At 48.6% G+C, this 27,710-nt stretch overlaps 8 protein-coding genes across 8 annotated transcripts; 5 read left to right on the top strand and 3 right to left on the bottom strand.

Annotated features, from left to right (window-relative positions):
• The first annotated feature begins 1,908 nt into the window (after positions 1-1,908).
• On the top strand, positions 1,909-3,852 carry C8Q69DRAFT_469959 (S-adenosyl-methionine-sterol-C methyltransferase). The gene has a single exon (XM_028630798.1). The coding sequence runs from the start codon at positions 2,372-2,374 to the stop codon at positions 3,545-3,547; it is 1,176 nt and encodes a 391-aa protein (XP_028484006.1). The 5' UTR covers positions 1,909-2,371; the 3' UTR covers positions 3,548-3,852.
• On the bottom strand, positions 3,853-6,331 carry C8Q69DRAFT_469942 (hypothetical protein). The gene is made up of 8 exons (XM_028630797.1): positions 5,863-6,331; positions 5,477-5,807; positions 5,135-5,422; positions 5,014-5,083; positions 4,929-4,948; positions 4,793-4,880; positions 4,655-4,742; positions 3,853-4,575 (listed from the first exon to the last, which is right to left on the bottom strand). The coding sequence occupies exons 1-8, from the start codon at positions 6,169-6,171 to the stop codon at positions 4,255-4,257; spliced, it is 1,515 nt and encodes a 504-aa protein (XP_028484005.1). The 5' UTR covers positions 6,172-6,331; the 3' UTR covers positions 3,853-4,254.
• Positions 6,308-8,598, bottom strand: C8Q69DRAFT_290131 (putative myo-inositol-phosphate synthase). The gene is made up of 3 exons (XM_028627007.1): positions 8,508-8,598; positions 7,504-8,331; positions 6,308-7,449 (listed from the first exon to the last, which is right to left on the bottom strand). Exons 2-3 carry the CDS (start codon positions 8,199-8,201, stop codon positions 6,546-6,548), a joined length of 1,602 nt encoding a protein of 533 aa, XP_028484004.1. The 5' UTR covers positions 8,202-8,331; positions 8,508-8,598; the 3' UTR covers positions 6,308-6,545.
• Positions 8,599-11,711: 3,113 nt separating this feature from the next.
• On the top strand, positions 11,712-13,818 carry C8Q69DRAFT_507739 (hypothetical protein; the record flags this gene model as incomplete). Its single annotated transcript, XM_028632914.1, has 3 exons — positions 11,712-11,817; positions 11,880-12,020; positions 12,074-13,818. The coding sequence occupies 3 exons, from the start codon at positions 11,712-11,714 to the stop codon at positions 13,816-13,818; spliced, it is 1,992 nt and encodes a 663-aa protein (XP_028484003.1).
• Positions 13,819-15,889: 2,071 nt separating this feature from the next.
• On the top strand, positions 15,890-17,212 carry C8Q69DRAFT_403937 (rieske [2Fe-2S] domain protein; the record flags this gene model as incomplete). Its single annotated transcript, XM_028628023.1, has 2 exons — positions 15,890-16,716; positions 16,765-17,212. The coding sequence occupies 2 exons, from the start codon at positions 15,890-15,892 to the stop codon at positions 17,210-17,212; spliced, it is 1,275 nt and encodes a 424-aa protein (XP_028484002.1).
• A 497-nt stretch (positions 17,213-17,709) lies between these two features.
• On the top strand, positions 17,710-20,690 carry C8Q69DRAFT_290062 (putative Zn(II)2Cys6 transcription factor). Its single transcript, XM_028627006.1, has 6 exons — positions 17,710-18,267; positions 18,320-18,434; positions 18,485-18,540; positions 18,593-19,038; positions 19,098-20,011; positions 20,057-20,690. Exons 1-6 carry the CDS (start codon positions 18,206-18,208, stop codon positions 20,570-20,572), a joined length of 2,109 nt encoding a protein of 702 aa, XP_028484001.1. The 5' UTR covers positions 17,710-18,205; the 3' UTR covers positions 20,573-20,690.
• Positions 20,691-22,037: 1,347 nt separating this feature from the next.
• On the top strand, positions 22,038-25,172 carry C8Q69DRAFT_290007 (dimethylglycine dehydrogenase precursor). The gene has a single exon (XM_028627005.1). It carries the CDS (start codon positions 22,288-22,290, stop codon positions 24,838-24,840), a length of 2,553 nt encoding a protein of 850 aa, XP_028484000.1. The 5' UTR covers positions 22,038-22,287; the 3' UTR covers positions 24,841-25,172.
• Positions 25,145-26,754, bottom strand: C8Q69DRAFT_521744 (hypothetical protein; the record flags this gene model as incomplete). The annotated part of the gene is made up of 1 exon (XM_028633521.1): positions 25,145-26,754. The coding sequence occupies exon 1, from the start codon at positions 26,396-26,398 to the stop codon at positions 25,145-25,147; it is 1,254 nt and encodes a 417-aa protein (XP_028483999.1). The 5' UTR covers positions 26,399-26,754.
• Between the last annotated feature and the right edge of the window lie 956 nt (positions 26,755-27,710).

Below are 27,710 nucleotides of genomic sequence, written 5' to 3'. Positions count from 1 at the left end.
CTCGACCATATTTCATGGGACTGTGGTCTCGAAGCAATAATATCCCAGAGGGTCTTCTCTTTCCTTTTTCGACTGGATTAGTTCTACAGTATCGGCATGGAGCTCTGAAAATAATAATGCCACACGTATTTATCCTGCAGCTGGTAAGCGCGGATATACTTCCCTTCTTCATCGAAGCGCACCCTAGCTCGGCCAATAGATAGAGTTTCACGCGGTATGTTAACGGCCGTTTATAGGATTAAGGGGCCTCTTTTCAATCTCAATCTACTTGCCCCGTACCGTGTTCCACCCCGTGGCTATCGAGATTTCCCGAATACCCTGACTTGAAAGCCGACTCAGAAGTCAACAAAATTGCATCGTAACATCGCATGATTCCCCTTGACTTCAACCGGGGGCAAACGATCCGACTGTTACTCGAGTCATAGAGGCAAAATCCGATCGCAAGTTAAGTCGCGATTACTTAGCGGACCGTTGCCCCGGCAGCTCGGAACATTTTCCAGATGACGGATTCGGCGATCGGCAAAGCAGCAAAAAAACGCCTCTCGCAGTCTCGCCTCTCTCGGTCGCTAAGATCCGCCAGGTTCGGAAACTCGGTCCGTCGTGGCTTCGTTGTCGACGACTCATTATTATTGAACACTATGGGTATGCTATGGTATGTTGTGTTATACTCTACATCCCAATAGTTGTAGATAGAGTGATTGTGATCGAAGCGCAATAATCCAGGCTTGTACTGTAGACAACATACGGCATGCCTCTAACAATAACCTTAAAAACGATAAAGATGGCCAGAAATGTGAGCTTCCTGAGACATCTCAAAACTCAAAACTTCATATAGTTCTCAACTCACACGTCGACCCAATAGTACGTCTCGACAGAAGACAAACTGAACTGTTGATAATAGCACCAGCGTAGATATACATTAGACTAGATCGAAGAGTGTAGGTCGACCAGATCGCGCCCCTATAAAAGCTGTCTTGTCACACTTTGTTGGGATCAAAAGGAACGCATAACTACCTAGTTCCGGGGTAGCGCAGCGTAAATATATAACCGTTGAGAGTCTCAAGTGACTTCCGGAGAGTCAATGCCATGACCTCACCCGGATATAAGATCATAAGATGGATGCAGGAGCTTTGACAGTCGACTATGCGGTATGGTATCGCTTTATATGCACCTAGTTGGAAAGAGAGGGACTAAGCTGTCCGTTCTCAGCTGACTCTTTTGACATCATATATAATCTCAACGACACGCTTTGAGGTCAATAGCCGAGCACGATGACTGGCTAGATTATCGACTGTACAAGGATAAGTGAGCCCATATTCATAGTTGCATCCACAATGGTGCATTCCAGACCCATTTTACGTTGTATTTTGATGGGAACAGCTCTCACCGTTTCTTCATTTCACTCGGTGCGTGGAATGAACTTCCCCGCACCCGATCCAACTAGGGTCTCAAAGACCTCACCGTGATACATAGCTGCATGATCTAGGTAGCTTAAGCGGTCCTTGTCGAAGATTAAGATCAGCAGATCAGCACCACGAGACATAAGTAAGAGAACAAACAACGGAGAATACGGAGTAATAATATATAATAATACTGATTGCAAACAAGAAGAACCATGCCTGACAAAGGCTCATGTCAGACCTCGTCCGCCCCCAATTGTGAATAGATAGATAGTTAAATTACTTACTCTCGCTATTGAAAATGACAAATCATAATAATGTAGCCCCAACCCTGCACAAGGCCAGGGAAACCAAGTTTTTATCCGGATCGATCGAAATTCGGCGCATCGGCATCCTCAGCGGCCCGGGCATGGCGCCGGATTTGCTTCACTTCCTTACAGACTCACACTAAACCAGCTATAGATACTCTATAGCGGCGACATTCCGCAAATCCTTTAAGCAAAAAAAAAAAAAAAAAAAAAAAAAAGAAGAGAAAAAAAGAAAATCACTTGTACTGATCGGCCCGGCCCTGCCAAGCCCGGGTCATCCGGTCTCCGCATTGAGTAATCGTGTTCTACCAGTAGCAACTTGGGATTCCATCCTGACTATCCCGTCCGCTGCCGTCCAGGGTGTAGCTTCTGTGGAAAAAGCCCCGTCCAGGTCGTATCCATAAGCAGAATCAGTGGCTCGCGATCGAGCTGATCTAGAGTAAAACTAGAAGGCGAACTGGTGAATAATAACGACGTTAGTCAGCGGGCCACAGCCAAAGAGGCGCCCTCCGCGAAATTCCTGACAGGATCCAGATATCTCCGATCATGCTTATAAATGGGACACCGGGCCCCCTCCTCTAGTCGCTGCTTGTATCTAATGGGTTCAGCTCCCAATCTCACACGCAAGCACCGTTGGCTTCTTCGCCCCCAGCTCTCGCCCGCATGGCATCCCAGACACTCCCGGCCACACGCCAACTTGGGCGGAGCTCCGAGAGTAATAGTTCGCTAGACGATGTTGCGAATGAAAAGCAGAAGTTCGCGACAGACTTACCTCGTGCGCGACATGGCAAGGCGGACCTAAAGCACTCGGCGGCCTCCAAGCGGTGGAAAACATTCTGGTCCGCCTTCAGATATCTACAGGGGCTGACGCCGAAGCAAGTGGATGACTTCATGGCATCCTACGTCATCTACAATCTAGATTGGTCAAACGAAAAACAGATGATCGAGGTTCTGGGGAATGATTATCAGGAAAAGGTCGGGGACTGCCTCAAGGCGTACTATGGGGTCCTCAATCATCTCTGCGCCCTGGGCGATGTCGAAAAGATGTATATCCCACCTTGGATGAGCCGGAAAGCGACAGTGCTCGAGAACCAATTGCTGTATGAGGAGTCCATAGCTCAAGATATCGGCTTGAAACCCGGCGACAGGGTATTGGATCTAGGTTGCGGTCGTGGCCGTGTGGCAGCGCACATGGCACGCTATTCGGGAGCCCACGTTACTGGATTGAATATCGACCCTAATCAGATCGCCCAGGCACAGAGTTTCAACGAGGAGCGCGGCATTCCTAATAACTTCGTCGTCCAAGATTTCAACAACCTGCCGCTCCCCTTCCAGGACGAGAGTTTCGACGCCTTCTACCAGATCCAAGCCCTTAGTTTATGCAAGGACATTCCCGCCCTCTTCCGCGAGGTCTTCCGCGTGGTCAAGCCCGGCGCAAAGATCTCCTTGCTTGATTGGGTCAGCTTGCCAGCGTATGATCCCCAGAATCCCGAACATGCCGAGCTCATGCGCCGTGTGAAGCCGCTAATCGGCGCGGTGGGGACCCCTACTCCCGAGAGCTTGGAGAAAGCCCTAAGAGACGCTGGCTTCGAGGTGCTCAAGTCTGATAACGCCAGTATTGATGGCCTGCAAGCACCGCTGATCGATACTGTTGACGGCTACTTCCGAGCAATGCGTCAGCTCATTCTCGGTCTTGTAAAACTGCATCTCATTCCACACCATTTCAAGACGTTGATTAACCGTTTCTGCTTGGATGGGCTGGCGTTCATCAAGATGGATAACATGCGACTGGCTACCACGAGTTATCGTATCATAGCGCAGAAACCAGCCAAGGACTAAGCTGAGGGGTTGCGGATCGGGTGTCGTGGAAGAGGATGGGCGCGATTGATGGTTATTGGATGGCTTACAGCAGGAGTTCTTTTCTTTACTTCGATTCGACAATACCCTTGACGGCACAGCGCGGACGGTATTTCACCCTTTCACGAAAGGACATATTGTATTATAATAATCCATGGGCTTAAGTACATAGTTTGGGCTTCGGCCTTTGAATCAATCATATCATAAAACACTGTCGTCTTCGACAGTAACTTCATATCCGCAATGTTCCTTCATGTGTTAAACTTTGTAATATACATTGTTGTACCCCAGGTCAAATCTTCTTACTTTACCTTATTTCCTTAGCGTATAGCCTTTGCCCCTGAAGGGTAACCGGTGGCAGACTTTCTCTTGCACTTGCAGACGTCAGTGGGACGTATCCGTGTGACCCCATTCGCTATGTCCATGGGAGGCAAAAGATTCTCGAAGGGAGCTGTCATTAGTATAGTTGGCACCGTAGCTACGTTACAGGATCCTCTGAAGGGGAATGAATGTATTGATATATAGGATTAGTATTCCGACACATAATTCTGGAGCGCTAATACATATCACATATCACATATTGCGTTGTAGAGTCGAGTGAGCTTGCAGTATACTTGTATATAGGCCTCTAGATACAGAACGTCTGTAATCCGTATCATAGTTTATTGCCACGGATGTGCATATTACTATCAAGGCACAACGCGGCAGACAAGAAGCTTTCCATACCGATCCGACCATTTAAAGATGATAGTCATCCTTAGAAAGAGTAGATGAGATTGTATGAGTGTGAGAAATCTAATTTCCTCTTCTGGGGACTCCATGTCTGCAAGAAGCTTGTCGGGTTCGACACCTAGGAGAGCACGCCATGCTTCGCGGGACCAGAGAATCGGTGAAAAAGCGAGATTTTTTGAACCAGAGATGCTGTGAAATGACTGGTATCTTTCATTGATGTTATATGACAATGGATATGAACTAGAGATGTTACCAGTTTCGTCGGTTAAAGCTCCAATCTGGAGGATCAGAGATAAGAGTCAGATTTTCTAAAAATGCACTGTCTGGTTGAATCCATTCAGGGAGACTCTGGCTTACTACTTGTAGATTCAACCAGAGCTTCAGAGATTTCCCACACTGACCGCAGGCTGCGGTAGGAAAGTTTGAAAATAGCGGCATATTACAGCTGCGTTTGGATTAGACACAATATGTAACCATGGGAGAGCTACAACAGACCATCCCGTGTTGTATAGCCTTCGACGCTTGTAAAGAGAAACAAGGTTTACGGCGGTTATCATAAGATTCATATAGCCCGTATAAGTCTCTAGTTCCACGTTAGAGTACGATACGTAAATGGAACTTGTAGTGTCACCATGAGGCTGGGCCCGAATGCTAAAAGAGCGAGAGGGCTCGATCGTCAGCGTACAAGTGGCTAACCCAGAGGATCAAGTACTCACGACTCGTCGAGATCGGCTAAGGTAAATCTTAATTTAACCACAGCGGATTCAAACGTCTTAATGTCGAAGACTCAAAATGAACGTTAGCCTCTTACTGTGCGTGAGGGTGCAATAGCAATACCATCTTCGGTGTATTGTTGGTTGACGAACTTCGATAATCTTCGAAGTGACTTGCGAAGCCATTGTGCCTCGAGTATGTCAGGATCTACTTCTATAGTGGTTGCTGCCGTCGTAGAAAGCCGTGAAGTAGGTTTCCATCTAGCCCCAGACACAAGGAGTACCGTGGAGAATGGTGTCCACTTCCTGGAAGACAGCATCATCATGCCATAGAGCGTTAAGATTGCTTCGCCCGATTCGTCACAGACTCCTATATCGACCTTCTCCGTCGTTTGTCCTCTGGAATTTGTAACTTTGCAGGAAGTGCATTAGGTCGTAATCTATCACGAGGCATTCACAGACGTACCGCTCGTGATATTCCCGACGACCTTAACCAGGACCAGAACGCTCGGTCCTTGCCCACTTCTGGCTGACTCTCGTAACTCTCCTAATGAGACGAGCCCGGAGGGTGAATGGCCTTCTCTGTATCCCACCGGTACCCTGCAAGCTTTCGGTAGTAATGTATCTGGGTGTACCGTCACATGGCAAGTGGAGTCGCGCTCGGGAAATAAACTAGTTGTGAGCCTTGCAGGATTGTCTTGAACTTTCGTTGTCTTTGGGGACACATGAGGGGCCCAGATCGTCAAAAGCGAGCCGATTCCGATCCTATATTCCGCATTTATATACCATAGGTTGATCTGGGGCCAATATTAATGAAGGCCCTGTTAAGGTCAGTAAAGATGGCAATCATACTAGGATGGATCCGGTATTGTCCTTGGCGAGAATCTTGAAGTAGCCCTTAGCAGCACGCTGATTTTGGGGAGAAGCGCACACATCGTAGATACTGATCACTCTAACGGTTATCTTCACCTTCGTGGGCCCTGGATCGAGGTTTCCAATCAACGAGTCTTTGTACTCGTGACGTGATTGCCATGCATTAACAGCGTTGGTAACTTCTCCATCATCTCCGGGACATTCCTCAACACTGATCACTTTTGGAGTGCTGCAACCCAGCTTCCTCTCCCGTGTTAAATAGCGTTCAATTGTGGCTCCAGGGCCCATCGTCGTGTCGTTTTGAGTTGATAGATGAGGCAAGCATACAGACTTCAGATGTGACTGAAGATATGTGGGATGACTAGTTACGATGTGAGATCCGGACCATGAGCGGAGGCAGGGTCACGTGGCGGATTACGGATATTCTCAGTTCTACTGTGGCACAGGAATTTGCAATATGTATAGGGTACTGCCTTTGAATTCAAAAGAGCGACTAAGGACCTGTACCTATAGTTGTACTAGAGAGAAGACCACCTTCTACGACGGGCGTCGTAGATGCAGGGGGACACTGCTTTTTGAGAGCCCGAGAGAGAGCCCGCAAGAAGTGAACAGCTCGATTATGAGAATCGAGTCACTACGCTAGCTATCAGCATGTAACGAGCTCAGAACAGCTTGTGCTCCAGAGTCATATCAGACTCGGGCTGAAGGCCCACGCAAGCACGGAAGATGTTCGTGAGAGCGCTACGCTGCTTAGCCAAGGCATTGACAACAGGGGTCCCGGGAGGAGTCAGAGGGGCTTTGAGCATATAGCTGAGAATGCTCAAGACACTGTGGAATCCCTTGTAATCCTTGGAATCCTCGCTGTCCGCATTCCAGCTGATACGGGTCATCATCTCAGCAATGATGACTAGGTCGATAATCAGGGGAGAGGCCAGGAGAGAATCCTCGCAGACGTTGAAAATACTGATAGTCTGGTGGCCCCCCAAGAAGATCTCGGCGTAGTATTCATCCAGAGCACGCTTGTTATCGCCGACAGCAGGCATGTACTTGATGACGACGGTGTGGTCAGGATGCTCTCCCTTCTTGTAAAGAACAGTGTTAGCGGCGACCATATCGTCAACCACATTGGACTTGGAAATCTCCTTCGAACGGAACTGCTTCTGAGAGCTAAGGTTCATTCCATCATTGTTGCCCAGGTGATTGTAGCTGGCGATAGAGGTAAGTTTGATACCAGCGTTGATCAGGAAGTCAACTAGCGCAGACTTCATCTTCGTCTGACCGGACTTAAAGTCATCGCCTCCGATGAAGGCGTTGTGCTTCTCCGCAAGTTGAATGGCGCCGGGCACGAAGGTGTTCTGGGGAGAGCCATTGATGAAAGGAACATTCTCCAGGATGGAAGCAACAGCGAAGACGGTTGACGGAGAGACTTCCTCATGGCCGCTCTTGATGGCATTGATCAAGTTGTCTGCGGTGTCATTCACGCCAGGAACGATATCCGCGTACCGCTCAGTGTTTGCGGTCCACAGAACAATGACCTTGTCCAGTCCGTTCTTAGACTTGAACTCACTGTTCACTTAATGTTAGCAAGGCTTCGCGCTTGTGCAGGGAGAATTTACACACCGGATATCGTTGCGGAGATGTTCTACATGGTCCCAGGATGCCTTGGATCCGTTGATAACGTTGTCGGCACGGGCCTCCTGATTGGCTGCGATGAAATCAGGGTAGTAGATGCTAGGCAAGGGCTTCATCTCGGCCATCTCTTTGCGCACGAGATCCTTCAGGGTCGGCTCGAGAACCTTGGCACGATCCATGGAGTCGGCAAGGTTCAGCGAGCTGATATCCCAACCTCCCACGACCAGATCATTGGGGTGCACCATCGGAAGGAGGTCGTGGAAAGGGATGTTGATCTCCTCACCGGACTTAGGGTCCGTTCCAAGCTTGACCGTGGAGCCCATAACGACCGAGCCGTAGTAGTTGGCCTCACGCTTACCCTCGCGAGTATCCCAGGCCAGACCACGGCGGTTGGCGATGATGCCCGCAGTCACGGTGGATCCATTGTTTCCACCCCAACCAACGAGCATCATGCCCACCTTTCCGACCTTCCTGTCGACCTTGAAGTGGTAGGTGTCGGTCTTAGGCTTTGCGACGAACTTGTTGTCGACACGAACCACCTCAGTGGTGTGGTAGGCGTACTTAGTGTTGATTTCATCATCGCTGTAGACCACGTTGGGAGAATCGACAGTAAAGAGAGGAGAGACTTGGGGGCTACCCGACCCGTTCACGGAGCCATTGGCCACATCATTCGCATGGGGAGCCATTGTGCAACGTCCGAATCAATCGAGAAAGTGTATGTAGTAGACGTGCTTTCTCGTTTAGGGCGTGTAAGGTAAATCCGATGCCCCTCCGCGAGCGGCTGAGCGTCGGCTTCCGTTGAACGGGTGGTGCCGCCTGGAAAAGGTCATTGTCAGCGGATGAATGTCTCGAGAACGACAGCAGAAGCAGCCGATATAGGCCTCCCGTGGGCTCGAAGAGGTCACAGGTCTCAATGGCCAGACAGGAGGAGGCGCGTTATCGACACCAAGACAGCACACTTGTGCCGCGTGGAAGGGCGTGGGGCTACTTACGAGTTGAGGAGTGTGGAAAACGTGGTGGCGGTTTTTAGATGATCACTTTAGAGATAAAGTGACCGAGACTGGGGGTAAACAATCGATATCGAGGAACTGGGAAACTGGGGAGACAACCGACTGTTATGGTGGTGAGGGAAGAAGCAGGACTCGGACTTGGACGCGGGGAGAGCGAGCGTTTTGTACTTACCGGGACGGGACCACCGCTCAACCGTTCTCCTGTCCCTGGGCCTTCCGCGAGCTTCCACTCGGCCATTAATATTATTATTCCTGTCGCCTGAAATCCAAACACATCTAGCCTAGAGTTTATGGAGTTAAGCCCGCGTTAGTCGATTTCGTATCACCGGATGCTGCTGCGCTGTCTTCTGGCCTCTGGCGGGTGTCAACGTATTGCAGTGGGCTTTCTTAGCGTCGCTTCTGTGCTCTTGCGCCAATATCCACAACAGACCAACCGCGGCGGCGGGGTTGAATAATGGACCCAGTGTCCTTCTTTGGATAGGTATGATACGTTGTTCATGAGAAGACCCAGAGCACCCTGTGAGATTCTCGATGGCTAACAATAATCCCCCCTCGCTAGAGCGGCTACATCTCCAGTCCTGTCCATGCCTTTCTACTCCAGCTTTCCTACCGTACCTAATAATAGGTATTAGTATGCTATATGTACCTGACAAAGCCTACACTTTACGACGTGTCTGGCCAAATACTAGTATGTGCACGAGGGCAGGATGCCGGATCACCATTGCGGAAGAGCGCTACTGCGGCGGTATTTCTTTTCTCCAGACACGATCTACAGCTCTACGTGAGCTAAACGAAACTCTATTGCTGGCAGTCTCGCTGGGATAGATACCACATGGAAGAACAACAGAATGCTGAGGGCGCGCCGATCAGCAGTAGTATCTTGCCTGAGAGTGTGGACTTGTGTGCTCTCGTTGCTGTTTGTGGAGGACATTATTATCATCGCTGGCTTCTTCCGCCGGGGGCAGAGATCCACGAAAGTTGACTTGCAGGAGATAGTTAATAATAATGTAGCGGTCTGACATAGTTACTCTAACAAACCTTGGTACGGAGTACTCCGTAGACAGAACGGAACAAGAACGGTAATTACTAGGAGTACTGTGATGGCCAGAATGGACCCTGCCTTTTCCATGGAACGATGGATCTGCTACAGTCTTTGTGCTTCCACTTTATACACATTACACACAGTGCAATTGCTAACTATCTCTCGTATTCTTACCCTCGATCTCTCGTATGATGCCCGTGGTTTGCTGGGGAAGTGGGCCTGGGGTACCATAGTCCAGGAGACGGAAAACCGCCGACGTCGGAGATGGCAAAAACAAAATAAACGATCACAACGCACGTGGTCATAAATCTGGCGGGCGGATTCATGCCTGAAGGACGAAGTTCAATAAATCATACAGAAAGAGATAGAGAGAAGAATGGAGACACAGCGGAAGTGAACTTGCCCAAGAATTATGCACTTTAGAGAAACTCAGAGGCTCTGTCAACCGGCAGCAGCTTGGACATCTGCAGCAACTTAGAAAGAGACACTTCCTCTTTGGACAGCTTTTACATGGAAAGTACTCGAAAGACTGGGTGACAACACTACATACCTAGTTGGTTAAACACTCCGGAAAGAGGGATGAGTCTATCTCCAGAGCAAGAATAGTAATAACGACGGTAATAACGATGGACGTTTCTAATTTTACGCTCCAGATCGATCTTCAAAGGGCTTTCCACCGTTTCCACGGACCGAGTCATCACGGGACCTGACAACGATGATCACGAACAACCGGAGAAATTCAATTGCTGCCTCTTGCGATGATGATGCTTGTCTGTACTCCGTACTCTGTACTCTGTACTGTAAAACGGAAATCTCCATGGTCCATATTATTCTATGTATCCGTGCTTCTTGACTGTCTCGTGTCGCTCAGACCCTCAAGTGGAGATATATCTACTTAAAGTACCGAGTATCTGCTGTAAATACACGCGGCTCTGCCGCTGACCGCCACCTCCATTTCTCTAAGTAACAGTTGCTGCTCATGTTCTGACCAGTTACCGCCTTAACTGACCGTTTTGGCTGAGGTCTCATGTGGTTGTTTATTTTGCAAATGCTGAAAACCTTTTTCTCCTCTTCTTATTTTCCCTCAGTCACGTCACTGACTGTTGTTGATGGCGCGAAGATGCCTGGCAGATGCAACCCTCCGATCGCTGCCCCGTGCAATAATACACAACACGCTTGACAGCGCCCACACTCAGACGGGAGATGCAAGACCGCTCCTGAGCAGATCACCGAGTTTGCCGTGTGAATGGCTGGATGGCCACTTGCCCTCATCCCTCAATCGGAAAACCAGCCAAGCTGTCGACCCAGGAACGGGTTGAGTCGCGGGGAGTTAACTAGGGATAGCTAGTGAACTCCCGTTAGCTTTGACGCCGTTGTTACCCCTGATCTTCCCCGGCGTTCTGTTTGGCTCGTGCCCTCGACTCTAGTTGGCGCCGCAACGTCGATTCCTCGCAGGAGTTTCAGGGGCTACAGCCTGGATCGAGCCTGGAGGTGCACGAGACTCCTGTCGTTGCCGCGTCTGGTTAACATGGGAAAAGGAACAAGGCCCGCCAGCTGTGACAATTACTATATAGCGGTCGAGGAAGGTTACGGTAGAATTGCAGTATATCGACCTCACGACACGCGAGCAGTATTGCGGCGGGACATTTGCCCACGCATCCCATCAGAACCGCCAGTGAGTACTCTACCACAACCTCATAGCGTCTATCTAGATCTCTTACTGGATGGGATAGAGTTGGCACGTTTCGCGCAGTTGGTCCGTGAGTCGCTATCCTGATTGGAAGGCTATTATCAGACCCATTATCAGACCCATTATCGACCGATTCATCTCCCGTAGGGCCAAACAGGTCCGTTACATCGAATGCTCCGACTGGAGCTTACGCACTGTCTCGAGCGCGCGCAGACCCCCCCTCTATTATTCTTACCCCCGTCTCTTCACTGTGAAAGGTCCTATTTCTTTCTTTTCATGTTTTCTTTCAAAGCAAAGGCTTAGGCACTGGATTGCCCGACCTTTTCGCGTCGACGGAAAGTCGTACACCAGCGGAGGACCTCTGCACGAGAAGTGGTGTCGCCTTCGATCACTTAATTGTTGTGCAGTCCAACATAGCGTGTTTGTGCGAGCGTCGCGCTGGACAGAAACCGCAATGGCGGACATGGCGGGCCTTTTGCCCACTATAAAATGCTCTAATTGCAATGCTGAAGTTGAGATATCTGCGATGGCGGAGCATGTCTGTGTTCAGGTGCCACAGGGTGAGACTATGTGCTTTGTGTGGTGTGCAATTGTCTGTCAATTTACTTACGGTCTCTCGCAGCTTCGCCTGTCTCGCCGCCTCCAGATCCTGAGGATCCAATTCCCTACGCGCCCCGGTCTCCAGATGCTGGACCTGTGCAGGGGACTGCTTCACCGAAAGCCTCGAGATCAGGTTTACCCCGAATTGACCCTTCAGTAGCGAGTACGTCCGGCTTATTTCTTTGATAATGGAAGAGCTACTGATGCTGTATCTAGACCGGCCTTTCTTACGCCCGGATCCACTTACTCCCGCCAGCAGCAGTTCAAGATACAGTCCATTCTCAGCGGGAAATAAATCACCCTTGCGCAGGCCAGAACGAACCGTGACCTCTCCGCTGCCGAGACCTCCTTCGCCGGAAGTCCTCAATCTGGATTGCGCATTTCCGCCCTTTCCACTACCTTCCAAGTCTAGAACTCTACCGCAGCCGAAGATGGCATCGCCTGTTGCGTCTAAACAAGAGACAAACTCAAGTGATAGAGGGGAAGGCTCTGTTGGCACCAGAGGCAGCTCTCAGACGTTTTCATCGACTCCTGGTGATCCAATCTCTCGGCCATCGACTTCAAATTCCAGTAGACGTCCTTCCGTGAGCAGTGTTTCACGGGGAGCGCGCGGCTTTATGGATGATGAAGCGCCTCCAATGCCCTCTGGTCTTCCGACTGGCTTCACATATGAATCTCCATCCGTCCCCGGAAACGAGCAGAAACGAGCAGGATATGGCGGTCCAGATTCGGAGATCACCGAAGAGCCTCAAAGCTACGATAATGAGTATAGAAGTAGTTCCGCGGGCCCATCTCTGGCACTGCACCGAACCAGAACCTTGCCCGTTACCCAGGACGGAAGATACAATTCCGATTCACTTAACGAACTTCCCCAGAAACCATCTGGAGCATCTGATGCATCCCAGCTAAGACGGCCGACCATCTCCGAGAGAGATGTGCTTCCTATCCCAGAAAATAAGGAATACCGATCTTTTGGTTCCTATGCGACTTCATCGACTGGCTCGTCGCCTTCGGAAACTACAAGTCAAAGCTCCTTCTCCAGCGCGCCGTCGGTATCCTCTAGATCATCGAGACGGAAGCCTTCTGATCTCAGCAAGCTGGACATGGTTCTCAAAGAACTACAGCCTTTCCAAGAGAACAAGCAAGAAGCTTCCTACAATGTTGATACAACTGTCCTCAGTGAGGATTCAGTCCTGGCGCCTCCCAAGATTGGCGAAAGCTTCTATATGCCTGACTCCCCCACGGATCCTGCTATGGAGCAAGGTGGATTGTCTTTTATGTCCAATAATCTCCATAAGCATGACAATGCTCCTGCAGTTCCCCGTCCATCGATGACGAGGTCAGCCACAGAGCCTCTGGCACGACGACCAGTGGCACCAAGGAAGCGTTGTCGTGGATGTGACCAGATCATTACAGGGAAATCTGTGTCCTCTGCTGATGGAAGACTTACCGGTCGGTATCACAAGACATGTTTTGTCTGTTATACCTGTCGTGCACCATTCCAAACAGCCGACTTTTACGTCCTAGACGACCACCCATATTGCGCTCAGCACTATCATGAGTTGAATGGCTCTTTGTGTGCGACCTGCAATACTGGGATCGAGGGACAATATCTAGAAACTAACGAAAGAGCGGGTAGGGGCTCAAGTGACCGCCCCAAGTTCCATCCTGATTGCCTGAAGTGTCGGACATGTCGAATTGTCCTCAGAGGAGAATACTTTGAATGGAACGGCCACGTTTATTGTGAGCGCGATGCTAGGAGAGCCGCAGCATCTACACCTTTACCGGGACGCAGACGACCAACAATGCCATCGTCTCCTCTTGCGCAGTCTTATGGCCCTCCCCCTGGCCCTTCGTCCAGAGGCCCACGGCTTCGCCCTGAGCCGAGGGACTATCTAGGAGCACCTGGTGGTGCCCGTCGATTCCCCGAACGAAGGACAACTAAATTGATGGTAATATGAACTCCCGTTGCGCCGACCATATTATGGTGCAGGTGTGCAACATTTATGAGCACGCCTATTCATGCGATAATCTATGATACCTTCAGTATTCCCATTTCTTCATAACCTTTGAGATTATCTACTTATTCTCAACCCCATGTTCATCTTGCACTTTCGTTATTTACACTTCGGCATCTTACTCCTGTTTAAAGACACACGATATCTATTCTATCATGTTCCTGGACGTTCACCTTTCTTTACCATGATCATTTACCAGCATTATACCCATTCCATTCTTGGCGGACTGTTTGTCCTTGATCTTTAACGGAGAGCCGCATCAGGTTTATAGCTTTCTCTTTTGTCTTATCATAATGGCCAATCCCACCCTGGAATGTGTGGGTGGTATTTGAGCCTGCTTGACATCGATCACTCTATTAGCCTAGGTATTAGTTAGACCTTTCTACTAGGCGATATACCTTACACCTTAGTGTCTAAAATATATTGTTCAGACAAACACCATGTACCTTGTGTAGTTCACTGCGCTAGATAAACCTGACCGCTTTAAAAATCAGCCGAAGTGCCTTATGTATACAACTCGCAGAAACATCAAATAGGAGAGACTATTAATTTTCCAGTAAGTAAAACTTCATCGACGTGCTAAATATTATGGGGAGACACTGTCTTTCTTGACGTGAAGTCTTAGCCAGAAGTCTGCAATTTAGTCTCTGAATTATCGACTCTTAAGGTCAATGAATGACGTGCTGCGTTCGCCATCAGAGAGACATCCCGATAAAATAGGAAGGGCTGGATTAACAAGACCATAAAACGATAGCTACTTGCAAATGATCATTAGTAATACATAGACGTGTACATCTAGAGGTTTGTGATGGATCAATAGAATGTGGATATACAAAACAACTACAAGAAGAGTTATTGTTATCGTGTGTAATAATAAATAATTTGTACAGTATGTGTTATTTCAGGACTGCGTCGATACTCATGATATGGTAAGGATTTAGGTAGTATCTTAATACTAATATAGAGGTATAAATCATATGATGAAACTGTGAGGTATAGATAAGCGGCTGGTTGAGTATATATATGTTCGTGGGATGTATGTACATACATTCTGAAGGAAGTCCGCACATCTAGGGATTTCACTACCAGAAAAGGCTAAGTATGTTCTCTCCGATGAATAAGGTCTGACACCTTTGATGCATCATATCTCCTGTTGATCCATGTCACAGGCCACATCCTGCCAAGACGGCTCGGTAGACGGTTACAAAAGCCGGCCTATACAAATGCAAGGTGTCAGTATGGCACGTGTTCAACCAATCTGTGCAGTTTTAACTTTATTTCCGGGGTGAATCTCTATTATTGTCTTATTTATTGTATCTGATAAGCTTATAGTTGATTTACTATACTGGCTATCTCATGGAAGACCTTTTTCTTTCCTAATGGACACGGAGCTAAGTATGCCGACTCCTTCATCGCACACCATGTGCTTAGGCATCAAATCTGCACCGAAGGACCTGGTCTAGGATGGCGGTTCAGTCTTCGTACACAAGAATAAGGACATTCTCACTGAGCGAAAGGAATGATTGCCTCGATAGGGTAAATCATCAGGCCCATGAGCTATTACCTGCTTATAGCAACTGTTAATTCGAAATCGGTACAACCCACATTGGCACCAGACCCTTCCCCAGGTTCATTTTGGTGAGATCGGATGGCGAACCGTGAAGTGAGCCGTGTCTGGCGCCACTCCGGTTCCACGAGACCACTCCAAAAGAGAGGGCTAGCAAGCTTGCATTACTACATGGACCAATAAGGGCAAGTTTAACCCCAAGAGTCCAGTATTATCCCAAAACATCGCAGGACACTCCCACACGGACAATAGCCCGTTCCTGTTCTCTTCTTGCTATACCCCCGGTAGTTTGGAGGTCACAGGCAATGGCTAATCTATAAGAGACCTTCTATAATGATATGTCAAGGCACTCATCTTCGAGAGATAGGTGAGAATCCCGACGACCCAAAGTTCCTCCAAGTGCTGATATTATCGATCTTCTTCAGACTATACTCATTTTCCACCACGATGGCTGCATCACTCTGGAAATACCTTGGCGGCCAAGTGACGTCTGACTCACCGAACGAGAACAAAGGTGATTTGAGGGCCTTACCTGCGTCATGGTATACTTCTCAAGAGATATTCGAGCTTGAGAGACGGGCTGTATTCTCTAGAAATTGGCTCCTCACGACCCATAAGCTGAGGCTTCCTAACGCAGGTGACTGGTTACGTTACGATGTTGCTGGCTATCAGTATGTACTTGTTCGAGATCGCGAGGGAAAGATTAATGGATTTCACAATATCTGCCGACACCGTGCGTTTCCGGTAGTCACAGAGGAACAAGGATCATCCAGGATCTTCTCGTGCAAATATCATGGCTGGTCTTACGGTCTGAATGGCAAACTTGCGAAGGCACCGGGATACCAAGACCTGGAAGGCTTTGACAAGAGTCAGAACGGACTCCTGCCTATCCATGTCCATATAGACTACAACGGATTTATTTGGGTCAATCTGGATTCCGGTGAAATGCCACACATTTCATGGGAGGATGATTCCAAGCGTATCGATATCAAGTCCCAATTTGAGGACATCAGATGGGATGATTACACGTTTGACCACTCATGGGAAATAGAAGGAAGCTGCAATTGGAAGATTCTGGCTGATAACTACAACGAATGTTATCATCGTCAGACGGCACACCCTGATGTTCAATCTTCGACAGACCTCGCCGGATCCTCCGTTGATACGAAAACCGGGGGTATTATCCACAAGGCCCACTCCAAAGCAGAGCAGATCGCCACTGGACTCAGAACCGCTAGCACTTACTATTTCCCTAACGTCTCTATGACTGTCTCGTATGTACACATATCTATAAGATGTTTACTGTTACTGACCATACATAGGCCGCACTCTTTCTTCATCCAGAGACTTGTGCCCATCTCGCCCACAAAATCGATCACGAGGTATGAGGTTTATCGAAATAAGAACTGCAGTGACGCGGACTTTGAGCTTATAAACTCAATATTTAAACGTATTATGTCAGAGGACAAACGTCTCTGTGACCTCACGCAAAAGGGTTTCAATGCCGGTGACTTAGTCAACGACGAAATTCATCCGCGGATGGAGAAGGGACCATTGTACTTCCAGGGGTTGGTGAGAGACATTCTGGTTGAGCATCATCAGCGCGAAGAGAAAGCGAAGAAAGAGATATGGCCCGCTCGACAGGCTTTGCCAAAAACTGCTTCAGTTACCGAGCAGGATCTCCAGTTCTGTTCAAACTTGGCTTGTCAAGCTAACAGTGAATGTCGTTCAAACCTGGCGGCTCAGCCTGCTATGAATCTTGCTTGGTAGAGGACATATGTATCTGCCCGACTTTCCGCGTTATACGTATTAACCGATCTAACTACATTGTTTCTGCGGTCGTTGGCTCTTTTAGGATAGTGTATTGAGGAATTACTATTGCTATTGATGGACGTATCTACCCTCTTCCCTCGTAGCCTGAAAGATGTAGTTTGTAGGATAATAATTGTAAAGAGTCACTGCAGGTACTGCCTATGGCAAGTATGGCCCCGGTAAAAGAGGTATGGAAAACCATAACACTTCTCAGGGATATTATCAACAGACATTATTAGCGCTCTATTGATGGATGGACTACAACAGTCCGCGCAATATGGACTGTCAATAAAACTAACCAGCTAACTAATTCTCATTAGTGACTGATATGGCGCAAATTAGTGGAGAGAGAATACGGGGCGTATGACTGGCAGTGTACGCAATTACCTAGTAACGAATGCATAAGTGGCTGGTGGAGTGATCTTCAGACTTTCGTTGAACTTTTGCTGTATCGAGAGAATGAGGTTACGGGTATCTTGCGGGGTAAGGTATGTTCTAATGCTGCAAAGACCGATACATTCAAATTTTCCACAACCCCCCCTCTTATTTGGATCAAATCTGAAATTGGCATCATAATATCCCGCTGGTTCCGTTAAAAAAATCGAGTATCTAACCCAAGATGGACAACAAATCCGCCTTTAGCCATCGCACTCTAGAGGTCAGCCAAAGCGTCGAGAATTTCAGACGCTTCTCTTCGGAGAAAATGGTCAAAGCACGGACTTTCTTGTATACCTAGTATACATACAACCAGCCTCTTTAGCAGATCTCAACAGAGAAACGGGAGACTCGTGGTTTTCGTCATCAGCTGTAGCTTTCCCATCTCTCGGCTCTATTGTCGGATCGTCCTTCTTGCCTTTTAACCTACCAAACGCCTCAAGTATCTATATCTTGCTGCATAACTATCTCTTTGTCTGATTGTGTTCTGTTCTGCGATTTGAAACTACTCCAATAATGACGCCACCGGAAGGCACACGTCGCAGGCTGCGCTCCAACCATGCTTGTCTCAACTGCAGGTTCTAGCAGTTCCGCATCCATTTTCACTGTGCCAAGCTTAACTTAATCCAGGCGAAAGAAGACACGTTGTCCGGGAGAGAAGCCTGCCTGTTCGTGCTGTGTACGGCTAAACCAGCAGTGTTTCTATACACCTGTGGCAAGAGTCTCGTCGATAGATAGTCAATCTGTATATGATCTCGTGCCTCGCAATTTGCCATAAGCTAACTGGTTTCATAGAAAGATAGACTTGCGGAGCTCGAAGAGAAGGTCAATCTCATATTAAACGGTAACATGTATTACCATCTAGGACTCTGATTTCGCAAAGCCTTTTGACAAGTGTCATAGACCAACTTGGACGACACGTCAACGACAAGTATCTGAAGAAGCTAGCGAACGCCCAGGGATACAGTCCTCGGCCACTGCTAATTCTGCAACTACTGGGTCAAGCTACAGTACCAATGATACGGCTCTCGTTGATTCTGGCTGTGACTATAGGAGCCCGCAACATTCATCAATGCTAATTGCTACGGCAATAAGTCTTTATCTCGATCACTGCCACAGACAACCGATCTGGTGCTTCAACTTAGAAGAGCTCGGAGATCTAGCGTCCCACTCCGAAGAACTACTTTGCAGTGTTTTGGCGCTTACAATGCGATTTTCTGACGAGCGCGACCAGGAGTATGACTACGCTGAGAATGCGAGGGGCCTGGTCATGCTCCGCATTGCAAACGGTACGGTGGAGCTGGCAACAATTGAAAGCTTATGCTTACTGTCTTATTCTTCTTTCGTAGGTATGAATGTTGTGAGCTGCCTTCTTTAGAAATCAAGTTTGATGTTGACATTGCGACAGATGGACAGATGCAGCTTGGTCGGTTCTATCTCGGCCTTGCTTTTCAACTTTGCCGATCAGCGATGCTGGACCACGACAGAGCATACAGTCTCAAGGATCCACATATGGAGCGCAAGAAGAGAGTCTTCTGGAGTCTCCAGTTACTAGAGCAGACGTATGGCCAACAGAGCGGTCTACTCAGTGTCCCAACGGAGACTTGGCGCCCTCCTTATTTCCCCAACTGTACGGATAGGCAACTGGTGAATGAGCCTGGGCCAAACCCTCCACCTCTGCCCATAGACACCGTCGACTGCCCAGCAGGAACCGAAATAGGGATATGGAGCATGACAATACATTGTGGATGGGTCTGGAGTAAAGTAAGAACATACGTATCTTACTGTGCCAGCAATCGCCTAAAAGAGCCCTGGCGGCATGAGTCGATGTACTCTATGGTGCTGTCCGACCTCACCGAGATCGAGAACAGAACTCCACTTTGCCACAGATATGATTCCGTGCGGTTCTACGAGCGCAAACCAGAGGAAGTAGCGGTCAATCGAGCTTATTGGGTTCCCTGGCTGAAATTTCAGTTCATGTATCATGCGATTCTTACCGTCTTGAACCATCCATTTCTGTATATCATGGCATCGCAGCGAAATTCTAATCTCGCCATTCCAAACAGCTTTTGGAGGAGATCTTCAGAGCAGGTCCTGCTGCATGCGACGTGGATTGTTCGCATGATTGATATGGTTTCGGAAAAGGGGTTGCAACTCTCCGATCCTTTCTTTGCACACGTTGCTGCGATTGCAGCTACCGTTCAACTATATTATTGCTGTGCGGCTGATTCTAGACTCAAATACAAGTCAAGAGCAGACTTAGCAAAATCGAGAGACTTTTTGAGAAGCTTCGTACACTTCTCTCATGCTTGCGAAATTTTGGTATGTCCCCTGCGATATCTATGGATTGTAGCTGATGGTATCTAGAGCCATACTGTCGACAGAATAACGCAAATTGCATCCGGATCAGGCAACGTGAACCACGATGACTGGGTGACATCAAAGATTCATCTCAATATACCACTGATGTGGGATATATTACAATTCAGCTGCACTGACAAATATTCTCAAGCGACGTCGAATTCCAGTATACTGCACCCCTCCCTCATCCCAGGAGGCGCCAGTGAGTCTTCTGAGGAAAACTCCGTCCTTGAGATAATCGTTACAACATCACCGGAGGTCACAGTCAACACAGCTGATGGGGGCCAGGCTGTGCCTCTACCACTGTACAAGACCACCACCTCTTCAACTTCAGATCGTTCCGGTAACAATACCTCCCCAGACAGATTAATTGCACCTGTCGATAGTCTCATGTTCAATACGCCGTGGTTGTGGGCCGATTCCGCACAATTCGGTGATGTGAGCGATATAGGATATCATAGTTCAGCGCCTGCGGTAGGAGATATTGAAGGATCGGCGTGGTGGGATCTTGGAAACCTATAATGAAATGCGTCACACAAGTGGCGATTTGACTGAAGGCGCAGCTCCCATTCCCCTTATCAGGCTTTCCTTCTAGGACTAAGTCGCGCTTGTTACTCTATCTTGGCCTATCTCAACCCCTGAGAGATGACAGAGACATAATTCTGCAGCTGATCATAGCAGGGTCGTAGCAACTTGATATACTTAATTATCCCATGCAGCCTGACACGTCCTAACACAAGAATGACGAGAGCGACAACTTGCTAACCGACCACCGCTTCCAGCTGGCGCACGACGACAATGTCCCACAAATCAATCGAGATTGGATATCAAATACATGTATCCTGCGCGTGTCCTATGCTCCAGTCCTCACTTTATACTACATTCATACAGTCGCAAAGTAGTAATATCGAATTATCCAGTTAGCTTTACTTTTGGGGATAAGATATATCGAGTAAAGCGGATAGCCTTATGGATATCCACTGCTATCCCACTCCCTGATTGTCTGATATAGCGTACTTAGCAGACGAATTTGAGTTGCCTGGCATTCGGTCTAGTGCACCATTCTGATAGACTGCATTAAATAGCTTCGTTATACTCAAGTTATCGTTCTCCCAACATAAGAGGCGGTGCAAAGTGCAACCGAACGCATTTTTAGGCCTAGATTCATCTTCATTGCCTCCTTGAAAGCAATATAAGCAATGGCAGAATCAGCAGATATAAAGTGCCATTCTATAACCATATGAGTAAGTAGGGTTATTTCGTGCTCGTGACATATATTCAGTAAACATGGTCAGAAACTATGATAGGTTAACATTAAAGAAAATATAGTCTTTCCCTTTATAGATTTCTTTTCATTTCCCCTCATACTCTGTAATAGCCTGAGAGAAAATGAATACAAAAGTGGCTGAGCTTATTTCTCGAGTATGTTTGCCGCGTTGTTTTGGCGGACTGCGCATCGTATGAGACCCATTGAATAATCAAGATTTTCAAGGTTTTTGGTTTTTAAGAGCCTATGTGTGTCATCGCATCCAGTTCAACTTTGACCTTGCGTTAATAATTCAATAACTTGATCTTTGATGAGCTTCCATTGCCCGTACTGGTGCGACAGGAGACTGTGCTGGATGTTGAGACAAGACAAAAAGAGAGTGAGTAGAACTGCTAGTAATAGTTAACCAATCCTGGTATGAGGAACCCGATTCCGGATCAGGAAAGCCTGTCCCCGCGAAGGTTCTCATTTCTACTGTACCTAGACTACTCCGTACTCTGTACGGCTTCCCCACATTGAACTCTCAACCCATAATAAAACAAACCATTATGGCATCCACGCTGAGCTTCCTCGTCCATCAGACTTGTGATGCGAACGCGAGTAGACTGATATCGTTCTTCTGGTACGAAATCAAGCAATGCTCAAGATAGGAAAGAACCAAGAGTCGTATGTCATTCGTACTGTACTTTGGAGAGTTACTCGATCCCCAGGCCAAGCCCCAACCTTCATTAGACCCAGATCATACAAAAGGGGACATATGCCAGAAATTGCCAAAGAGGCCACATACGGCCGTTTAATTCGAGATCCCAGCTTGATAACCCGCACGGTCCGTTCTGCCGTTGAAACCGCACACGTGAGCGGTTCTGAGCTGTACAGTCCTGTAAATTTCTGTCGCATAAATAGGACACTCGTCACAGATTACAGCGCTGTCCCCCGAGTTGGGTAGTGTATCGATATATTCCCAGCAATAATGGATCCCAGCCAACATGTTGTCATTGTCGGTGCCGGCATCGTGGGTACCAACCTCGCTGACGAGCTGGTCTCGCGAGGATGGAAGAATATCACCGTCGTCGAGCAGGGTCCGTTGCACATGCCAGGCGGTTCGACATCGCACGCTCCTGGCCTCGTGTTCCAGGCGAATTCATCCAAGACAATGACACAGCTCGCGCATTACACAGTTGAAAAGCTGTTGTCCCTGGAAAAAGATGGCCAAAGTTGCTTCAATCAAGTGGGTGGGCTGGAGGTAGCTACCACACCAGCACGACTTGAAGAGCTCAAGCGGAAGCATGGTTATGCCTCATCATGGGGAATCGAGACGCATTTTGTGAGCGCCGAGAAGTGTAGGGAGATATACCCTCTCCTGGACGAGCATATTGTGCTCGGTGGCCTACACATTCCCAGCGATGGTCTGGCCCTAGCTGCCCGCGCGACGCAGCTGCTCATTGAACGCACTCGCAATGCTGGCGTTCGCTATCTTGAATCCACGCCTGTCACGGGAATAGAGAAGACGGGCCGTAAAGTGACAGGTGTGGTAACACCCAGCGGCACCATCCCGGCCGACCTTGTCGTCTCCTGCGCTGGATTCTGGGGGGTTGAGGTGGGAGCGATGGCTGACGTGCGAATTCCTTTACTTCCCCTGGCACATCAGTACGCGAAAACAACCGCCGTGCCTGCTCTCACTGGCCGTGATGTCAACATCCGCCCGAATGGAATGAATGCCAGCCTTCCGATCTTACGCCATCAGGACCAGGATCTCTATTATCGTGAGCATGGCGAGCAATACGGCATCGGTTATTACGGTCACCGTCCGATGCCAGTTCTTGCTTCCTCGTTGGGCCTAACCTCTAGGGACGTCGACGAGAAGAATATGCCTTCGCGCCTCAAGTTCACCCGCGAAGATTTTGAGCCAGCCTGGAAGCTATCCCAAGATATCTTACCTGCTCTCCGTGAATGCGAGATCGCGGACGGCTTCAACGGCATTTTTTCCTTTACCCCGGATGGCGGACCTCTTGTCGGCCAGGCGCCTAATCTTGACGGCTTCTATGTAGCAGAAGCTGTCTGGGTGACGCACTCGGCCGGCGTCGCACGAGCTGTAGCTGAAGTACTTACTATGGGTTACTCCACAGTTGACTTGACAGAGTGCGAGCTGTCTCGCTTCGAAGAGGTCCAGCTTAGCCGCGATTATGTGACCGAGACATCCCAGCAAAACTTCGTCGAGATCTACGATATCATTCACCCACTACAACCGAGAGAGTCTCCCAGGCAGCTTCGTGTTAGCCCCTTCTTTACCCGTCAAAAGGAGCTAGGTGCCGTCTTCCTAGAGGCTGCAGGTTGGGAGCGCCCTTACTGGTACGAAGCCAACGCAGCCCTAATCAACCATCTCCCGGCACAGTGGAAGCCTATACGCCGAGATGCCTGGACAGCACGGTATTACTCGCCAATCTCTGCAGCAGAAGCTTGGAAGACACGGAATGCAGTAGCAATATATGACATGACCTCTTTCCACCGGTTCGAGGTGTCAGGTCCAGGAGCCGTGTCCCTGCTACAGCGATTAACCACAGGCGATGCTACTATGACGCCTGGTACAATCATCTACACTTTACTTCTAAATGACCGAGGTGGGATTCGCAGCGATATATTTGTCGCTCGACTTGATGATGATCTATTCCAAGTAGGTGCAAATACTGCCATAGACTTGGAGTATCTCACACGAGAAGCCTACCACCAAGAACAGCGAACCCCGATGTTGTGGGTGCGAGTGCGTGATATTACCGGGGGAACAAGTTGTATCGGTCTTTGGGGTCCTCGCAGCCGGGATGTCATGAGTGCCGTCAGCGCAGACGATCTTTCCAATAAAGGACTGCCTTATTTCGGTGTGAAGAGAGCAACCGTCGCGGGTATCCCGGTCATAATAATGCGCAAGTCCTATGTAGGAGAACCAGGTTGGGAGATTCATGCTAGTACCGAGTATGGTGCACGGCTATGGGACGCTCTTTGGCAGGCAGGCAAGCCTCACGGGCTCATTGCAGCTGGCCGGAGCGCCTTTAATGCGCTACGGCTAGAGAAAGGCTATCGAACTTGGGGAACCGACATGACTACCGAACATGACCCATATGAGGCTGGTCTTGGCTTCGCAGTCAATGCAGATAAGAAGGAATATTATGTCGGAAAGGACGCACTCGGTCGGCGCTCCAAACAGACTCCTGCCCGACGACTGCGTTGCCTAACTATTGATGACGGCCGGTCCGTTGTTCTCGGAAAGGAGCCCGTATACTACAATGGCATGTCTGTGGGATATATAACCAGCGCTGCATTCGGATATACGGTACGCAAGCCTATCGCCTATGCCTGGCTACCTAGCTGGGTGAGTGAACGCTATGCCGTTCAGATTGAATACTTCGGCCGTCGGATTCCGGCTACTGTCGCAGCTGAGCCATTGTTTGACCCCGAAATGATCCGTTTATACGATGAGAATACACCCGTCGTATCCAAGGACCAGAAACCCCCGAGGTGCCTTCTATAGAGCACAAATGACGACCACATGTGGGGACTGTCAACTTGTTGTAACTTCAAACAGCAATACATCGTCATGCAGATGACGGGAAGGGCACGAAATTAGTATAAAGTCTCGGACTAGTAGCTAAGCATTCCATCATCCTCCGGGAGTCACCAAGACAAAACGCGAGAAAGCAAAAATAGGATTAAGGGGGGGAGAGAGATACAAATTATGAGCATCGGTGATGAAGCTTCATAGCTCTGATAAATGATCGGTGTATGCTTATTGGCGTAGGTAATACAAAGTAATCTAATTAACACTCTGTGGCATTTTAGTCATAATTTTCGCTCTCATTCCCATTGTCCTCCTCACTTTCACTCTCGCTCTCACTCTCACTTTTATCGGCAATATGTGCGGCAGCAGCATCTAGAAGGATATTCGGGCGACCCCGGCGCCTTGACGCTGCAATAAGCAGGTCGCTGTGTTCGTGGCCTAATTCTTCCACAAAAGCAAGGAGCATGTTTTTTGGGATATATCTCCCAGATGTTGCCCAAATGGGCTTTCCCAGCTCGTCCTTCAGCGTGAATGCAGCATGTTGGCCAGGTCCTGCACGCCAAGCCCGACGTAGGACCTGTAGACAGTAGTGGAAGTATAAGTATCTTGCCGCTGGGCGGAATTTCCCAATAAATTTCAGCTTCCTATTGTCTAGATCTCTCCATTTTATTCCGCTGTCCTTCTCCTCAATGCCGTGGTCTAGTTTGGACCATTCTCTGTCAATGATTCGGATCTTGAAATCGCGGATGTCCTGATTCAGCCAGCGCGTCAACACTTGCTGCGTTGGCTTGTCTGGCAAATCTGGAACAATAACCAAGACTCCTGTATCCAACACTTTCTCGATGACAGTGCTGATTATCAAGCCGTTCTTCTCTGAAAAGAGTTCAGGGGAGGATTGTTTCCCAAAGATTGCGTCCATAGACACTTGGCCATGTTTGTATGAGAATAGATGGGCTGCTGTGGTATTTTCCTTTGCGATAAATTTGTGAAGTATGGAGCACCAGGCATACTCTCCAGTCTCGTCCAGGGATTCGTACTTTTCCAGAAGTCTTGACCGAAAACTGCTCTGGATGGTCGAGTCTCTCTTTCCTGCCCCGGAACCTTCTTGGATGCCGAGGCCTAGAGTACTCGTGGTAAAGAACTTCATAAATGACCCGCGCAAGGTTCTCTTCGGGTCATCGAGAGAGAGAGCTTTGCTATGAGCGCTGAATGATCGAACACGATATTCCTGAGCGCGAATTTGCTCAAATAAGCTGCGCGCTTCTTCACTCTTTGCCCATGCCGAATCTGGTCCTTTGAACTTCGACAGTGATATTTCAGAAGCCACCCGAGTCTTTCGAAGATACATTTCCTCGACATCTGCAGCAGAAGTCCAAGAGTCTCCATCAAAAGACCCTTTGGCCTTTAGCTTCTTCCTCGCTAACTTGGCGTCCTTATCTAACTTCTCCTTCTCCTTCTCTAACGCGGGTATTTCTTCCATTTTCCTTTTTTTAGGGACATGAAGGCGGGGCATATCTACGAAGGCAGGCATCCTGGGCGGAGAAGACAGGTTTCAGCGGTGTACCTTTGGGAAGGGGATATAGTGGTGGTTATAACGATTCCGACAGTAGAAAAACGGTTTTCGAGGTTTGGTATCCGACAGTAGATACTTCGGAAAAGGGGGGATTTAACTGTGATTATGAGAAGGCTGTCGATGTTCAATCCCTCGACAACAGATATCCTGGGGAAATTGATCTAATCACGATTTTAGCACGGTGTTTCAATAGCTTTATTCCGTGGCGGACAGAAAAACTTGATTTATCTCGGAAGCTCGGGATGAAGATTAATGGAATGCTTGGTTCTCGTAGGAATCGAGCTCGAAGCTCTAAACTTTCGTCTGGGCCGTTGAGTATAGACTGATGTAAAGCGGAAGATGAAGGAGGAAGATGATAGAGATCACCTGCTAATCATTTACGGCGAGTGCAAGGCTCACGGCATAAACGGGAGAAGAGGAGCCTGCGGTAGCTAGGCAGCTGCCAGTGAGAAATCTACTTTCCCTAAACAGCACATAACGCGAAACAAGCCCTACCGAGATTACCCGGTTTAAATCCTATAATACAGGGTTCAAGGCATCACACTATTTTCTGTATACTCCGTAGTCAATTTAGTAAACAAGTTCCTCATCTACACTACAAGTCGCACTTGCCGATACTTGGGGATTACCCACAGGCGCACATGCCGCTATAATAGAGAAACAGTAGGATCAAGATAATAGTATCTCACACTGCCTAGAGTCTTTCGATGCAATTCAGTGGTTTAGGATATGGTTCTTAACCTGCCCCGGCCTAAGGGGCAGACAAACACAAAGAGTCTCAAAAGGATGAAGGCAGTGCTCTGTATATGACTATGTCCAACCAGAACAATTGGAAGATGCCGGCTATGGCAATTGCTGCGCCTACTCGTTAGATGTAGGTAGCGAGTTGTGTGAAGGGTGACAGACCCACTACCGCTATCAAAGATATTAGCCTGCATCCTGATTGTCTCTAACGGAAGATACAACACATCCCTGTGGTCTTCTGAGGAAGGCTGTAGAGTACGGCCCTAAATCTTGATGTGCACCTTCAGTCGAGCTTTGTTTTGCAAGCTTCTTCTGGGTAAGCTCCGATATTCTGCGCGGGAGGGTCGACGCAGTTTACCCGTCCGGGCCCGGAGAAAGTCACCGGTGCTGATGAATCTCCAAATAGCCTGACGTGATGCAAATGTTACTTTCTGGGACTATCGGTCGAAACTGTCCATCGGGGGTAGGAAAGGGGGTTCCTCTTCCCCCAGGAGGTACAGCTGACCAGTATGGGATTGTTTTGATC

Source organism: Paecilomyces variotii, assembly GCF_004022145.1.
Source record: "Paecilomyces variotii strain CBS 101075 chromosome Unknown C8Q69scaffold_7, whole genome shotgun sequence".
NCBI lineage: Eukaryota > Fungi > Ascomycota > Eurotiomycetes > Eurotiales > Thermoascaceae > Paecilomyces > Paecilomyces variotii.
This window is presented reverse-complemented; position numbering and strand designations above follow the sequence as displayed.

Bases quoted from the DNA above. Each gene is read 5' to 3' on its own strand.
- C8Q69DRAFT_469959 (XM_028630798.1), top strand. From the start codon at position 2,372: ATGGCATCCCAGACACTCCCGGCCACACGCCAACTTGGGCGGAGCTCC.
- C8Q69DRAFT_469942 (XM_028630797.1), bottom strand. From the start codon at position 6,171: ATGGGCCCTGGAGCCACAATTGAACGCTATTTAACACGGGAGAGGAAG. The intron at 5,808-5,862 runs GTATGATTGCCA...TATTGGCCCCAG, and splicing joins ACAATACCGGATCCATCCTA to ATCAACCTATGGTATATAAA. The intron at 4,949-5,013 runs GTGAGTACTTGA...TCGCTCTTTTAG, and splicing joins TTAGCCGATCTCGACGAGTC to CATTCGGGCCCAGCCTCATG.
- C8Q69DRAFT_290131 (XM_028627007.1), bottom strand. From the start codon at position 8,201: ATGGCTCCCCATGCGAATGATGTGGCCAATGGCTCCGTGAACGGGTCG. The intron at 7,450-7,503 runs GTGTGTAAATTC...TTAAGTGAACAG, and splicing joins CATCTCCGCAACGATATCCG to TGAGTTCAAGTCTAAGAACG.
- C8Q69DRAFT_290062 (XM_028627006.1), top strand. From the start codon at position 18,206: ATGACGCCACCGGAAGGCACACGTCGCAGGCTGCGCTCCAACCATGCT. The intron at 18,435-18,484 runs GTATATGATCTC...CTGGTTTCATAG, and splicing joins CGTCGATAGATAGTCAATCT to AAAGATAGACTTGCGGAGCT. The intron at 20,012-20,056 runs GTATGTCCCCTG...GATGGTATCTAG, and splicing joins CTCATGCTTGCGAAATTTTG to AGCCATACTGTCGACAGAAT.
- C8Q69DRAFT_290007 (XM_028627005.1), top strand. From the start codon at position 22,288: ATGGATCCCAGCCAACATGTTGTCATTGTCGGTGCCGGCATCGTGGGT.